Genomic DNA, 17,270 nt, shown 5'->3' with positions numbered 1-17,270 from the left:
AGCACCAGTACCGGTAGGGTATGGAGACAGTAGAAATTAAAGGGGGATGCACAATGGACCAATAACTGGTCTAATTGCATGGGGAAACCCACCCCCTCAATACTGAATACTGAATAGTGAGAAGATAAGCACTGAAGCATTGCCAAAGCTGCTATAAAACTTCAACTAATGTCTGCCTGATAAGGAATTAATTTTTAACACCTAGTATGCTAGTCTTTCTGGCAATTTTACTGTGGGTATGTCTATTTGCCTGACATATTATGTCAGAAGTATGAGAACAGCATCATGGTGCACCATCACATGATGCCAGTGGCAATGAAAGGGTTAAAAATACAAGAAAGCTGCCTTCCGGGATGTGGCACTGTAGATCTTGTGTGAACCGATGTTTCGGAGGACTGCTAGCCACCTTTCACACTGATTCTTTGCTTGTGGATTTTTCTACCCTGAAGATAGAGGTGATACAGTCCTCTGAAATATCAGTTCACACAAGATCTACATGGTACCACATCCAAGAAGATGGCATTATTCATAGTCACCGATGTGAAAACCTCAAATCCTATATAAAAATATGTTTTCATTCATCTTTCCATAACTGTGAGTGTTCAAATTGTGGCCTTCAGGTTTGTGACACCATGTAGTGTCTGGGGTGAATACCAGTGTTCTGGACGAACACTAGTATCCACCCCCAAGACTACATGTTGTCACAAACCTGAATATCACAATATAATTTAAATCTGTAGTTGACAAGGTCACATGTATAAAAGGAGTAGCAATGATTAGTTGGCTGCTTCAGAGACAATATTATATTTTTTTCTCTCCTCCTGCTCCCACTTTGAAGCATTGGGCTGATTTCTCAGTTTCTTGATCATTTTACAGATGGTATGACTCCTTGGACGGGTGATTAGCTCATTGCAAGGCCATATTACATTGCTCTATGAAAAAAAGTCACCAGTTAACATCCAGTCACAACTACATGTCACTGCATCCTCACATTAATTAACCGAAATGCCCTTCATACAAGACGCATGTGTGATGGGAGACAGTTACAATATTTTCCATATTTCTTTACCAGAATTACTATTTATTTTTTCAAAAGTTTTGAAAACAGTTCTTATTTTTGCTCAAACAGCAAACCACATTAAATTGTTTTTACTACAACAAAATAGAGTCTTATGCCTTCTTTTCTACAGAATAAAATCTATAAATCATTTCATTCTGTCAGGCCAATAATTTAATAATTTCAGGTCATATCTTTGCTAACAGTCAATTCAGTGTTAGTACCAAAGAAGTTCACGGTTATATAAATGAACCAGTTCATGTGGTTAATCAATTAATCAGCACACCAAGAATATATACAGGGGCTACAGCTAAGCGCATTCTTAACTTCTATACCCGATATAAGTAAGTGGTCAGTTCTGGAACTAATTGCTTTACCCCTCGGTACTCAATAGATAGGATGAGCCATGATAGCTCAGTTGGTGTAGTGTAGGGCTACAGGCTGGATGGCTGCAGTTCAATTCCTGGCAGAGCAGTTTCCAAACTGGCTTTGGGGCCCACCCAGCCTCCTATTCAACAAGTACCGGGGATCTTTACAAGGGGTAAAGTAGCCAGGGTGTGATGCTGACCACTCACTTCCATCTAGTGATGAGGTCAAGAATGATGGAGATATACCTCCACTCCCCTATACGTCTTCATGGTATATTGCTTAATTAAGCAAGCACATGGACAACTTTACCTTTTTTACTCAATGCACAGGAGATGGGATAGGCACCAGAGCCCTTCTGGATGCAGTGATACACAGCCAAATCTACGCTGCTATTTGGAATGTAACGCAAATTCCCCAGTCATCCAGCCCATAGCCTAGTTACTATTCACTATATACACATAATCTTCATGTGTATATGTGTAATTTCTTCAGATTACATAAGCCTCATAAGAAAAACGTTCAGACTTGAGAAGTAATTGAGGTGTCAATTTCAAATCCTTAACTGTACTCACCAGCACCCAGTCGAAAAACACAGAGATGAGCTGTGGATTTTTTAGGTGCATTCTGATACAGTAACTTGACCAGCATGTACGGCCTCAGCAACATGACTGTTGGGCTGGTACAACCCACCTAAAAAGAAAAACAATAAATACCTCCGCTGTCATATATGCATGTATGTATTAGAACAAACTGCATGTCTACAATTATAATTATAAAAGACAAGTCTGTCCAATGTGACTATTTCAGTTTTATCACTTGATGATTCACTAGCCTTACATGTTTCGATCCATTTGGATCATCTTCAGAGGCACCAAACACTTTTTTGAAACCACTATCACAACAGTTGTCAATCAAATACACATGTAATGTCTACAGTTTATTCTATTGTGGACTAATACTATCTCTGAGATGTGTTTGGATGTATTTGATCAAACAGCCATACCATATTTTCAAAATGTTCACATCTGGTTCACTGGTATTTCATCTTGTCATCAATAGATGGCAGCAATGTGTTCTTCTGACCTTTTCTCTGACTGAAGAATGCATTTTATTTATTGTCATACACCAATAAAGTTTAAAAAATGATAAGAAAATATAACATCAACACTTGACTGTCCTGTTCAAATCTCATCCAGGGCAATGTCTATCCTGGCAGGCTCTTGTAGTTTTCCTCAGTCTCACCAAGAAAATTCTGGGATATAACTTCAAATTAGATCCAAACTGAGTCCTTCCACTCTCTTTCATGTTTATTTTCATTAACCATCCCACAATGCAATGTCATTAATATTGTTTGAACTAGCAATAGGTTTTTAAACAAACTGTAAACAAATAAATAACTTTCATCAGATGAAAGCTGACACTGTCTCCATATTGTATAACAGGTCTAGTGAACCTGAAGAAAAGCACTGTCAAAATGTTTTATTTCTAAATCTCTGGATTCATTTTATTCAGGTATTCTGAGTACTTTAAGTAGTATACATATGGGTTAAACTACTGCCATTTTGTAGATGACCTTGTACTGCCTACACCTCAGACAATAACTAAGTAAAAATCATGGTCACTTTCTTCCACACATTTCATATCCCATCAGCTACATTCATTCTATTATGCAGTGCAACATAACCTCAGTGTTATACACAACATAGTCAAACATCCATGACACACAAATACCCTACAGATGAAAACAACAATTGCTAAGCCACCCATCAGATTACGCTAAACTGACCACACTATAATGAGAGGATGAACTGTCATATAGAAGACACCAAATATTCCCCTTAACCATGTCAGTAGTTGCTGATTACAGCAGCTGCATGATCTGAGGCAGCCGTGTCAAACATGCGGCCCCCACAGCCACAAAGTGTGGCTCCTCAACTTTTAGAGCTAATTGATATTAAAATCAATATTAAAATTTCAGTAGAAATATTTTTTGTAAAGACAATTTTCCAACAGGCCAGAAGACAAGAAGTCTTACGCAGACATAAATTAGCAGGTTGCAGGAAATTCAATGTTTTGTTATTTCTAACATAATTTCTTGTGTAATCTCTCTTGTTACATATTGAAAAGCTGTTTGATACTTGTCAAAAATGGCATTCTCTTGCTTTTTAAAACTGTAAGATATGTGACTTAGGTAATTATATTGAAATTATTCCTAAATAATAAATAGAATTAAATTTCCTTGTATCAAAATCTAATGTATATTTCTATTTTGAAGTGTGGCCCTGGACTATTATTTATAGGGCTGAGGTGGCCCTCTGTACAAGTTGAGTTTGACATGCCTGATCTAAGGCATGAACCATCTTCGCCCACTGGAACACTGGGATCATGGGTTCGAATTTCACTCAAGGCATGGATCTCTATCTGTGTTTATTGTGTGTCTGTGTTGTTCTGTGTGTAGGTAGTGGCCTTGCAATGAGCTGATCCCCTCTCCAAGGCGCCCTACCGTGTATAGGATTAGGAAACTGAAAAAGCTGCCAAGGCCCAAAGGCTATAGAGAGAGAGGGGGGGAGGGTAAGTAGTCTTCCCAATTAGTATTACAAATGGATAATTTCAGGAATAATTCTTAACTGTCACATCATCAATACTGCACTACTATGAAATTTGTATGTACATCTAATGTATGATATATCAAGTACGTCGGCTTGTCAGACGGAATACTGACCTCCAAATTCGGTGCCTGATTTGATTAAACATACCTAATGTGTGTGAAAAACAATACAGTACGTAAATAGAATACACTGCTGTCATACTCGTACAATAATTATACGGAAACTAGGGAAGTTATGGAACTTACTGTACTGAATAGATCTGACGGTTAGTTTACACCTCTAAATACATATCAGTAACAACAACCCTGTGAAAAGTTATTAGACGTTTCGTAATTCGTAATCGAATTAATAGAACCACATTTCTTTTAATGAAGATACTTACGCTTTTAAGACAATGTCAAAGCAATCTTGAAGGCGGCTGTTTAAATCTTCACGAAAGGATTATCTAAGAAAGTTCATATTCTGATCATATCACATGGAATTGCAAAATTTCATATCCTATGCCAATATTTTACCATTTCACCTACAGAAAAACACAGTGTTCACAAATTACAGCACGACAGCGGTAACAAATTACGGTATATAACGGAACATAGTTATTTCAAACGACAACAGATGGCAAGACATACAGTAGAACATAGTTGTGGCATCTTTCGGGAAGAACTGACATTACGTGTGGAACGTTACCGGCCGAGAAGTGACTAATACACGGATTTGGCATGACGCACTACATCAACATGAAGATATACAAAATAAATATTTCAGTTTCTGTACATTCTCGTCACGACAATTTAGACACTGACTAAATCCGGACAGATGGCAATAACAACATCGGAGGCGAGATCTGACCTCGTAGCTAATAACACCTTCCAGAACTGATGCAGAAACGAAAGGACATCACATCCACTAACCATAGTAAAAACAGACGACGACCCTGTAACTGGCACTGAATCCCACTTTGATGCCCATTTCAACCTACAGAAAGATGCAAACAGGACATCGCTGACGGTTTATATTTCATTAAATAGTTAACTAACTCCATGGAGCTGAGATCTTTTTGAGAAGCCGCCAGTTGGGCAGCTACTCAAGAACTTCCCAACTTTTATGGAACCCGAAGGTTCATTACCGTGTTCACAAGAGCCCTCCACTGGTCCCTATCCTAACCTAGATCAATCCAGTCAATATCTACCCATCCTATCTCTCCAAGATCCAGCTTAACATTATCCACCCACCTACACCTTGGTCTTCCTAGTAGTCTCTTTCTTTCTGGCTTTCCCACCAATATATTATTTGCAGTCTTATTCGCCATCATGGACACTGCCACCTAAAAGGGCACATTTTCAAACTGGGGCTGACAGACGATCCAATTTGTGAAAGGTGCCTACAAGAAGATGAATCAGCCACACACACCTCATGTGATTGTGAGGCCATAGCTTACTTAAGATTTTGCCACCTGGGTCAGTTCTTCACGGAACCAAGTGACTTTTATGATACCCCCATAAATAAAGTCCTACATTTCATACGAAGTGTAGGATTAATAAAGGGTTAATCCAAAAGGGAGGCACAATAAACCATTGAAGGTAGGAGTGTTAGGGCCACTTTTATGTCTCACCACACATACTCATACTCATCATACTCATATTCGCTCTCATTCGTGCTACATATCCTGCCCATCTCATCCTCCTTGACTTCATCATTCTAATTATATTTCGTGGAGAAACGGCAAAATGGGGCCTTTAAAAATTATGAAGCTCCTCATGATGCAGTTTTCTCGAACCTCTATCGCTTCATCCCTCTTTTGGTTCAGATATTCTCATCGGCACCCCGTTACATTAATTATATTTTTTAATATAATCCTAGACGTTTCGAGAAACTTTGAATGAAGTTCAACCAGCACATTTCCCACACTCCAAATTTGTGAGTGGATCCTATTGGGGACCATGTGACCAGGAGAATTTTGCCGGTACTTTCCAGGACTAGTCATTCTATCGTGATAAGTTGACACTTGAAATCCACAGAAATTCCAACTTATTGCTGTCGGAAGTCTGGTGGTCTACTTCAACTTTTAGGTTATGCAAATGAAACAAGTTTAAAGTTACAGATATGCAACCAGCAATAGCTAGACCTTGTGCGTAGATAAGACTTCTGCATAAGCAATTTATGTCCAAATTTAGGTGTGGAAGAGATGTCCTTGTTTGCCTTTTAAGGAACAGAATATCGAAAACAGGTGTATGTCTGGCAACTAAACAGATTTCGACCCATAACCGTTTGTTTATACCTGCTATACGAGGAAATATTGCCGGGAATTTACGTGAACATAACGCATACAGTAATAATAAGAAACACTAGTTTCAAGACTCCACAGTTTAGGTTGGACTACTTGTGACTTTGCGATATGTTGAGAATGTTCACTATAACGAGTTTAAACTGTGTTACGTTTTATCTTCTGTGTATCACATTTTGCTAATTACAGTAAAACTTGGTTATAGCAACATCGGTTTCTGCGACACCTTGTCTATTGCGTCAAATATTCAATGGTACGAATTAATTCCTCATAAAGCAACTGTTTTTATACCTTGCTTAGTACGACATGCACAAATGCATCAACCTCGTATGTAACGTCATTTTCATTCCTGAATTTCTCTGATATCGTGGGAAAGTTCGATGTGTCTGCCCACCCTGACTTTCTCTACTTGCTGACGTGACTGTCCTGGAAGAATACGACCGCGGGCTGCAAGAGGAGCGTGGGTTTTATGCGAAAACAAGAGTGTGGGGTGGGACTGCGTGAATAGTGCAAGAGGACGCGGCAGGTTGTTAACTGCATTCCTTTCCTAGAATCTCGTCTAACAGGACCTCACATTGTCTACTTACCCTATAGTGTTCCTGCCTAAACCCAGAGAAGTGCAGTAGCGAAAACATGGCAATGAAAAGGAAAGTTTTAAGCATTGAAGAGAAAGTTAAAGTGATTCGTGAAATATTGTGTGTATTGTCAGTGAAAAGCGCTGTAATATGTCTTTGATATTACACATTTGGGCAATTCCACGTTAATGTTACGTTAGTCTGTACTTAACTACGTATTTCACTAAAAAATGCAACATTTTAACTCGGTTTTTGGTAGATTTTTACGTGACTAACATAAGGCTACTGTGGAAGTGCCCATTTCGGTTACAACGACATTCGTTTATAACGACACTATTTTTAGGTCCCTTTGATGACGTTATAACCAAGTTCTACTGTATATGCTTGGTGACATTTACAGAACAAATTCCAGCGGTTATCAAATACTTTTAAAAACTCGTAATCAACATTCGCTAATGAAAACAACAAAGTGTAATATTGCAGAAGGGGATTGAATCTCACTGAGATCACGTGTGATCGTTTGGCAAAAGTGAAAACTGGTAAATGGTATTATAACAATATTTTCCTGAGGATAGAATTCACATTTAGTCCAAGATGGAGAGTATATCGATTCTAAATATAATAACTTCCGCTATGAGAGGAACATTCATCATTCATTCATCAGTAATCTGTCAAGACGACAGGTCCACAGTCTCTTCCAAAACAGTTCCTCCACTTAATGCGATCTAGAGCTTTCTCCTTCAAATGAAAATATCCTCTTCTGTCCCCAAGGTCATCCAGCATCTTCTTACGTCTTCTTCCTCGTCTTCTGGTCACTTCTATCCGCCCCTCTATCTTTCCTTCAATAACTTCTTTTAGAAGGCAGTTACTGCGTAAGATATGACCAATCCAATTAGCCTTCCGTTTTCTTATTTCGTGTAGGATATTCCTCTGCTCACTGACTCTAATTAACACTTCTTCATTTCTCACATAATCGGTCCAACTGATCTTCTCCATCCTTCTCCAACACCACATTTCGAAGCTTTTCAGGTGTTTCTGATCTACTGCCCTAAGTGTCCAAGTTTCAGCCCCATACAAAGCCATGCTCCAAATGTAGCATTTCACTACTTTCTTTGAGAGGAACAGAGGGACAGAAAATATAGTAAAAACAGCACTAGAGCTTAGAGATGAAGTTGATATGGAAAATCTTATTCAAGATGGAAGCAAAGAAATATACGAGGACCTTATGAATAACGTTGGTATACAAAACAAGACAATGCACAATGAGATTAAAATAAAGAATATGTTTAATTTTGTGACACTGAAGAAATTAAAATTACAAAAACAAGTCCAAGGTTGCTTAACTTCGATAGTCAGACGAGAACCGGTATTATCAACATTGCACCTAATTTAAAAAACAGCTCTATCTCGGAAACCGTTCAGAATAGACACATGTACATATACACTTTTTGCTTAGAATGACCGATACTATGACCTCCAAGAATATTGACCTTTCTTCCTGGGACACTCTGTATTCAATAAGTGGACAATTGTTGTTCCTCCAACCCTGGGGCTGGAAGTGGGCTGATAGGCAATCATAGTAAATAAACTAACTTGTTGCGAAATTTACGAAATGTTAAAACCCAAAAATTAAATTTGTTTTTAAATGTGGGGTATTCTACATTTCAGTATGTAGTTCCATAAGTCTGAACCGATGCATAGCAATAGGCGTGAAAGGCTTAAACTCAAGTCCGTAAAAGAACTTTCTGACTGTTCCCCCCACCCCAACCCAACTCCTGCCAGCCATAATGAACAACATAAATTCCTTAACGATCCCTGTTTGGTCCATTCTGCTCACCTTCTCCAAAAATCTCTTGATCGCTTTTTCTTTTAATGTTTAATAAAATTACACTTATTTTTTATTCTTAATACGTCAGGAGGAAAATTCTGACACTTCATTTTAATGGCCCATAAAATCCACCAGATACAAGTAAACAAAACTGAAAAGGCGGACTCCAATTAAATAACCTGTTCCCAAATGCGTTCCTTACAATGCCATAAATCCCACTTGACCATACCCGGGATCGAACCCGGGCCACCGCGGTAGGAAGCCAGCAACTAACAGCTGGAGCTATGGTGCGGCCAAGTGGCGAGGTAGTGCAATACACTAGATTGGGGAGGGGGGGGGGTAAGAAATTATGTCTCCGGTTTTGAAGGTTCCCAGGCAGTGTCCACTTGTCCTTCTGGTAATGCATGTGATCGGAATTAATTTTTACGACATTTGGAAGGGCTATATTACAGTGAAATTTTATCTAACATTGGGAGGTCTCAATTTATTGAGCAACACAATAATTCAGTTCGTACCTCAGAGGAAACACATTACTTCTCCGCTACAAAGCCCAGACTGTTAATATTGTTTGTCGCAGTATGTTGTGAGATGCATGTGGAACACACAAATACACTTCGTGAGCAGAACCTAGACTTGCTGTGCTTAAGCTCATGGTACATACAGAACAAGTAAGCTTTGAAGAGTTAATGTGACTCTATGGTTTTCCCAACATTGTCATATTTCAATCATTTGTTTACACTGTTAGCAGGCTTATAACACGTTGTTTCCTTGGGATTCTCAATTATTTAGCAATGTACCGATAAACGTCGAGCACAAAATCCAAACACGTGTACAGCTGATTCTTCAGCCGTAACTAAACATTTATTTCGAAAAATCACTACTCTGAATTCGGTATTAGAACCTCAAGAGATTGTTAGCACATCGTATCTCAGTCACTAAACGAAGATAATTCTACTTCGACTTACGCCATAATACAAAGATAACATCAAACACGAAGAGATTTAATATTTTCACTACCTTATGAAATGAATGTTATCTATGCCTTTTTGAACAACAAAATTTGGACTGGAAAACGGGAGAAAAGGAAAAGCTTGAAGTTCGGGGAACAACTAATTGCTTGGGGGGCACGCGGTAGCGTAGTTGGTTGGGGGGCTATGCTACAAGCCGGAAGGTCGCGGTTTCAAGTCAAGATGAGGTCACTGGATTTGTTCCAATTGACCTAATCCTTCCAGCCGCACTATGGCCCTGGGATTCACTCAGCCTCTAACAGAAATGAGTTAATTAAATAATTTTCCTGGGGAGTAAAGGATGGCCGGAGCGGAAGGCTGACAACCTTACCGCCATCTATGAGCCGATTGTCTAGATAATGTGGGAGCCTCAACGTCTCACAACTCTATGGGCCTTCAGGGCCTGTGACAGGGATAGCTTTACTTCCTTTTTTACTGATTGCTTACTTTCCTTTGATAAGACATGGACCGCACAGAAAACGACGCCTTCATCAAGTCTTCTATTGTTGCTTGTAGTCGTTAAGATGGGCTCAAAGTGTAATATACACGTACAGTGGTTCACGCATTCAAATTTTATAAGGGAAAAAACAAACACATAGAAAGCAAGGTGATTTCAGAAGATTAATTTAATTTTTTTACAAAAAATTAAGTAGGATAAAAAGATATTTGGAAGACTTAGGAGGAAATAGAAGGGTAATATTGTGACATAATGTTAAAAAAATCGTCCGCTAAAAGGTAACGGCTCTATAAACTCATGTAGGCAGTAATGGATACGTACGCAACGATTATGAAGTGCTGTTGGAACCCATGTGTTGTGTGCGGTCCATCCCGCACCATTTATATTTTCCAAGAGACTGATTTGCACTTGTATTCCAACCTTCCGTATGAACACGAGCAGAAGGGATATAAAATCACGCAAATGACCATGTTCGGAACATAGAACAAGGCGGAGACATAAAATATAACAAGGTTAAACTTGGCGGCTGTCAAGCTACCGACCGTTCAAGTGGCTATGATGCCGTTGTAGCATAAGATACGTAAGATAGACATGATCCACTTTGCAAAGCATGGACTGACAGAGGACTTGTATATAGTGCGATACTTACACTTGACAAAAGGCCATGCATATTCATAAAAGAGAAACCAATTCCCCCGTCAGAGAGATGTTACACAAGGCCTATGACCGGAAGAACACAGTCCCCCCCCCCTAAAAACTCTGTTCATGAGCCTCCATATATAAAAGTGTGTGTCAGATTTGTGACTAAGCTAAAGGTAAAGCTATCCCTGTAACAGGCCGTGAAGGCCCATAGGGTTGTGAGAGGTTGAGGCTACCACATTTTGTAGAAAATCGATTCAAATATGGCTGTGAGGTTGTCGGCCATATAGTCCGTTGAAATTCAACCGATGTTTCTGAGGTACATATCGCCTCCATCTTCAGGATCGAATAAACCGAGCAAATTACCAGTGGCTTTCCATCTGCTTTACGCTGATGTCTTGCTCTGCTTATTCGACCCTAAAGGTGGAGGCGATATGTTCCTCCGAAACGTCGGTTAAATATAACGGAATACACGGCGTTATGTCTCAGAAGAGAGTGCTCTTCATACCAGCAGAGTCTGGTAACTTATTTTTTAACTGAATTCTGGATTTACCATAACAGACACAAGCTGACATAAAGTTGAAAATTAATCGTGAAATGCAAATCTAAACCGAAGAAGACTTCCATTGAACGCCGTGTTCAGGGGTGCAAGCAGCCAGTTGAATTTCCTCTGTTTACTGTCCACTACACGTGTATACTAGATATGTGATATCAGAGATAAGAAATTATTAAATATTATCAATCTTCTGGAAAACCTGTGTTGTTCAATGCAAGACGTCACACGAGATATGAAATCTGAAAGGGCAGTGTCCAGGAATAACCAATATTGATGACTTTTCTCACATCGACTAGTTAATATATTTTTCAGGTAATCACTGCATAACGTTTGGGGCACACGGTAGTGTAGTTGGTTGAGGCACTACGTTACACGCTAGACATCTGCGAGCCGATTGTCTACAAAATGCGGGAACCTCGACGTCTCATAACCCTATGGGCCTCCATGGCCTGTTACAGGGCTACCTTTACTTACTTTTTCTTTACTTTACTGAATGTGTAGCAAAAAGCAGAATTAGAACCGGCAAGGGGAAACCGAAGTACTCGGAGAAAATATGTCCCAGTACCAATTTGTCCACCACAAATCCTACGTAACGTGGCTTGGAATCGAACCCTTGTCATAGCGGTGAGGTGCCAGACACTAATGTCCTGAGCTATGGAACGAAGCTATATAGTAGTTAGCTTTGGTCTAATGTTGATAATACATGAACACGAGCTATTTCTGAGAATATGGAATTACGTCACAATGACATTTATAAATTATTTACTCGTACGGAATATACAGATATATAAGTAACGTATGACATTAGTAATCATTAGGCAAACAAAAACATGTGTCGGTAGCGTGGCCGAGCGGTCTAAGGCGCTGGTTTTAGGCACCAGTCCGAAAGGGCGTGGGTTCGAATCCCACCGCTGCCACTTTAGTTTTATGCTTTCAATTTTTGAATAACTTTCTCTGAACGTGACGGAATGTAACATATTTTTTTCGTAGAACGATTCTTGTCAGGATTACAGACATGTTAATATTAATTCTAGGGACAGGTATGAGTCAAAATAAGTGGTTTAGACGAATATAAACTTTACAGTGAATGTGACAAGCATAAATTTAAAACTCTGTTCGACAGAGATTCCTCTGTGGCTTTACTGAAAACAGTTCTAAATTCATGAAATATTCAAAAATTGAAATACAAAAATGGTGTCTGATTATTCTCTTAGTCTGGGTTATTCTTGGACGTCTTATTCCAGAGACAGGGATTCGATCTCACTCAGTACATGGATGTTCATCCGTGCCCTTATGTCCCCGTTTGAATTCACTGCCACTTATATGAGTGTGACTATAGACAGGGTTTGGATAGTTAAATGCATTTATTGAACACTTACAGAGTGTAGTACGCTGTAGCGTAGTTGGTTGAGGTACTATGCTACAAGCCGGAAGGACATAGGTTCGATTCCAGAGGAAGCTATTGGATTTTTTTAAATTTAACTAAACCTTCCAGCCGCACTATGGCCCTGGGGTCGGGTCGACTTACCCTCTAAGAGAAATGAGTACCAGGAATCTTCCTGGGGGTAAAGGGCGGCCGGCGCGTAAGGCTGACAACCTCACCGTCATCTGTGAGCTGCCTGTCCAGAAAATGTGGGAGCCTCGACGTCTCACAACCCTATGGGTCTCCGAGGCCTGTTTCAAGGATACCTTTACTTTTTTCGTTTTACTTAAGGTGTGATTCACCCTCAAAGATATTTTAGACAGAGTACAGGTGTGATACAATATATCCATGCGTTCATGTGGCTTGCAACAAGAGATTCGTGTGCGGAGTAAATGAACACCAATGACCATGAGACATTACGGAAATACCCAAAGAGCTCATCTTAAATGTACAAGTACTCCAGTGGAATATATAAACGTATTTTTGCGATTTTTATCTTAATTTCAACAATTTAAAATCCTCTTGTACAACTATGAACAGACGTCCTTCCAAGAAAATGTAAAAGTTAAGCTAACATGCGGAAGACTGATAACGGTTCCACAATAAACTATGAGGATAATTTTAGTGATTCGTGACTTGAAGAAATCACATCATCCTGTGCTGTTTAACCTTTAAGAATACGACATTGACCCAAAAAGCAATGTCTTACAATTTATGTGACTGGAACTATTCTGTATTCCTGTTCGACTTACAAGAAACGGACATGCAACAGAGTTAATGCAAGTGTTATAATATCCTAAGTGTGAATTCATCCAGTTACGTCCCATAAGCAAGGAACTATATTATACCCAGCTATTAAAAATTTACGCAAGCCGGGATAGCTCAGCCGGTATAGCGACTGACTACGGGCTGGACAACCGAGGGGTCGGAGTTCGAGTCCCGGTGGAGGAAATAATTTTCTCTTCTCCACGACGTCCAGACGGCTCTGGGGTCCACCCAACCTCCTATCAAATGGGTACCAGGGTTTCTTTCCACGGGAGTAAAGCGGCAAAAGCGTGAAGCTGACCACTCACCTTCAGCTAATACCGAGGTCAAGAAAATGTGGATCTATACATCCACTCCCCCATACGCCTTCATGGCGTAGTGCTTAATTAGTTAAACACAGGGACAACTTTACATTTTATTTTACTAAAATTTACAGTAATCTAAATATGTGAGAATATAATAAGAGAGACGATTGCTTTACGAAAAAAATTGAAGGTAGAACACAACTAGGAAGACCTAGATGAAGATGGGCAGATAATATTAAGATGGATCTTGAATAAATAGAATAGGAGAGCGTGCAGTAAATTCGTCTCAATCAGAACTGGTACGAGAGGCGGGCTAGAGAGGATGTTACGAATGGACTATAAGAGCAAGTGTTCATTTGAAAATAAAAAAAAAAAAATACCTGTCGCGGTTCTCAAGAGGCTCGGCGCCAAGACGAATTGAGAGACTGTAAACCGCCAGTCTTAAAGTGACTCTGACTTTGACTCTGTCTTTAAGGCAGTCGAAAATGCGACACAGTTGTAGCCATGTGCTAGATGACAGTCGCCAGCAGGTAACCACTTGAGCAAAAGAGGACATTGTTAGGATCCGTTACCAGGCAACCATGACTGGTCAAGACACTGCAGATTGTCAAGAATTAGCGTGTGCTACAGCGATCTGTAAAGTGTGAAGACTCTTGAATCTGTTATAATTACTTTTAACTTAGATTTATAAGCGTTAAATAAATCGAGTTACCAACCCAAACGCCGTGACTAGTCGGTAAATACTTGATAAAACTATCAGCACTCACAAAAGGGACATACACTGGAAGGAAAGACTGCATGCTCGTTCTTGTACATAACATGTGATCACGAAATATATTGAAGGTAGGCAGTTCGGGTACATGGTTGCCTGAAATTCTGTACTGAAAGTGGCAAATCATAAGGTTCAAAACTATATACGTAAGCACATTAATCTCGCCTTTATCATCCTGTGTCACCAAGCGGTTTGATCAAATGTCTGGTTGGCTCCGCCATGGCTCAATCGGTTAGTCGCTGGCTTCCCACTGCGGCGGCCCGGGTTCGATCCCGGGTCTGGTCAAGTGGGATTTGTGGTGGACAAAGTGGCGCTGGGGCGGGTTTTCTCCAAGTACTTCGGTTTCTCCTACCAATCTTCAGTCCACTAAATTCTCCGTCATCATAATCACCCTGGCAGCTACAATAGGCCAATCAGTGGCCACCGTGCCGAGTGGACCCAGTAGGACTCCAACCACAACTAAGCAAATTTAAAAAGTAAGTGTCTGGTTTGACTGCGATATACAAAACTGGACCGAGTCAAGGAACTAGGCACTATGAAGAATACTTACTGTCTCCATCTTCAGGGTTGAAAAGCCACTAAAGTAAACAGCAAGCAGCAGGAGACAAATCAAGCTAATTACTGTCCACTTAATCTTATCTCATGGGCTCTGCCTGGCTTGCACTTTCAGAGGACTGTAAAAGTGATAATTAGAAACGATGTGCTGAAGTTCATAAAAAGGGGGAAAATTAATAATGTTACAAAGTTAAGATAAAATTTATTTTCTTCGGGATTTTGAGCCGTACAGTCTGATAATGTTTACGTTCTTCCATACATCCCAGATCGCAGGAACCTTGAGACTCATCATCAGAAATTCGTTTCTTTACCCAATACTGGCTACTGCACATCATATTTTATGAATAGTAAATATGTATTTTATATGACTGTCGGTTCTCGCAGCGGTGGTTCTGAAGGGTTCTACCCTCTGACATATTTTTCAATCCTGAAGACGGAGGCGATATATCCCTCTGTAAAGTCGATTGACCTTCAACTGGCTACACGGCTTTATATCCCAGAAGATGAAAATTTTGAGTAAATATTTTGTTTTGCACCAATAAAATTATTCAAAAACTTCGAGGCAGTAGAACGGAACATAAAACCCGAAATTCCAGTCATTTCGCCATTTTGTATCATAAAGCCATTGTAAGAACATGGAGACCGCTTCAAACTTGCATTCGAGAAGTGACTGATTCGAATCTCTTTCGGGAATCAGACAGACTATCTTGTTATTGAAAGGCCTCGTCATAGCTCAAGCGGTTAGTAGCTGGCTTCCCACCGCGGCGGCCAGGGTTCTATCCCAGGTCCGGTCAAGTGGGAATTGTGGTAGAGAAAGTGGCGCTGGTGCGGGTTTTCTCCGAGTATTTCGATTATTCCACCAAATTCTCCATCATCATAATCACCCAGGGCAGGCTACAATAGGCCAATCAGTGACAGCCGTGCCGAGTGGACCCAGTTGGACTCCACCTCCCACTAAGCGAATCTTGTTATTGTCGTAACTTCCTTCAAACCTGCCACTGAAATTAGCGGGTAAAAAATTGAGCCTAAAATTGAGCTTTGACCACTTCCTTTGTCATACTTTCAAAATCATCATCATCAAATCATTCTAACATTAGATAGTAAAAGCTTACAGTCTGTGCTGCTGGGAGAATACTTATATAAACCATAAACAAGAACATCTGTGATTAAGGAAGAGCATTGGACAAGAATTACATGACGAATTACTAACAAACTCTGTTACCATATCCTTTTCCGCGCGATCTTGCTTATGTGTCTCAACCATAAACCTGGTCCTGAGACACAGCACAGAAAACGTTCACCTCAGGAGAATCTCTTTCGTGCTCAGCTGTTTCATGTGGGTGCTGTGTTCCCCAAATACGCACATTGTGACGACTGACTATGCCGCTCAAGTGAAAAGTCGCTTCATCACTAAAAATTAAACGTGAAATGAAGGTTTCGTCTTCCATCATCTCCAGCATCGAATCGCAAAATTCCATCCGCTTCCTTTTGTCGTCATTGGTAAGTGCCTGAACGAGCTGCAGTCTGTATGGTTTCAAATGTAGACGTACTGTTAGCACACGCCAGACAGTGGATTGAGGGATCGCAAGCTCACGGCTAGCTCGATTTGTTGACTTCCGCGGGCTCCTCTCAAACGCAGCACGGATTCTCGCCACTTGTTCCTCCGAGACTCGTGGTCGTCCTGGACTTTTTCCTTTACACAGACACCCACTCTCTTGAAACTGTCGAAACCACCGTCGAATGTTCTTAGGACAGGGCGGATTAATGCCGAATCGCCTTCGAAAAGCACGCTGCACCGTGACAACCGAATTTGTTTTCGCGAACTCAAGAACGCAGAACGCCTTTTGCTGAGGACTCGCCATTCCGAGGGTAAACGAACAACTGAACGTTGCCGGAAGAACGATGCGACTTCAGCGCTCCAGTGGCAGCCATTCATAACTTAGATAACTCCTCTTTCAAATGGTCACTGACTCATTCCATGACGATGCTTGGGAACTGAAGCAATGCGTCATGAAATCAGTTCATTCTTTTTTAATAACCCTGTATAGGAGGCTGGGTGGGCCCCCAGA

At 40.3% G+C, this 17,270-nt stretch overlaps 1 protein-coding gene and 1 non-coding gene across 9 annotated transcripts in view; one reads left to right on the top strand and one right to left on the bottom strand.

Moving 5' to 3' along the window:
- LOC111874279 (zinc transporter 9) overlaps positions 1 to 17,270 on the bottom strand; it is a 97,179-nt gene that overhangs the window by 26,813 nt on the left and 53,096 nt on the right. For 5 of the 8 annotated variants that reach the window (XM_023869647.2, XM_023869648.2, XM_023869645.2 and 2 more), the window contains exons 1-2: positions 4,418 to 4,672; positions 1,999 to 2,116 (exon numbers count right to left, since the gene is read on the bottom strand). In XM_023869647.2, coding sequence (XP_023725415.1) covers positions 1,999 to 2,092 — 94 coding nt within the window. In that variant the 5' untranslated portion in view covers positions 2,093 to 2,116; positions 4,418 to 4,672. Of the gene's footprint in view, positions 1 to 1,998; positions 2,117 to 4,417; positions 4,673 to 17,270 lie in introns of those variants that run through there. The other 3 variants (XM_023869650.2, XM_023869651.2, XM_033755396.1) reach the window with 3 other exon arrangements.
- Trnal-uag lies at positions 12,219 to 12,298 on the top strand. The gene has a single exon. It is a non-coding gene; the product is annotated as a tRNA-Leu (tRNA).

Source organism: Cryptotermes secundus, unplaced genomic scaffold, assembly GCF_002891405.2.
Source record: "Cryptotermes secundus unplaced genomic scaffold, Csec_1.0 scaffold1806, whole genome shotgun sequence".
Taxonomy (NCBI): domain Eukaryota; kingdom Metazoa; phylum Arthropoda; class Insecta; order Blattodea; family Kalotermitidae; genus Cryptotermes; species Cryptotermes secundus.
This window is presented reverse-complemented; position numbering and strand designations above follow the sequence as displayed.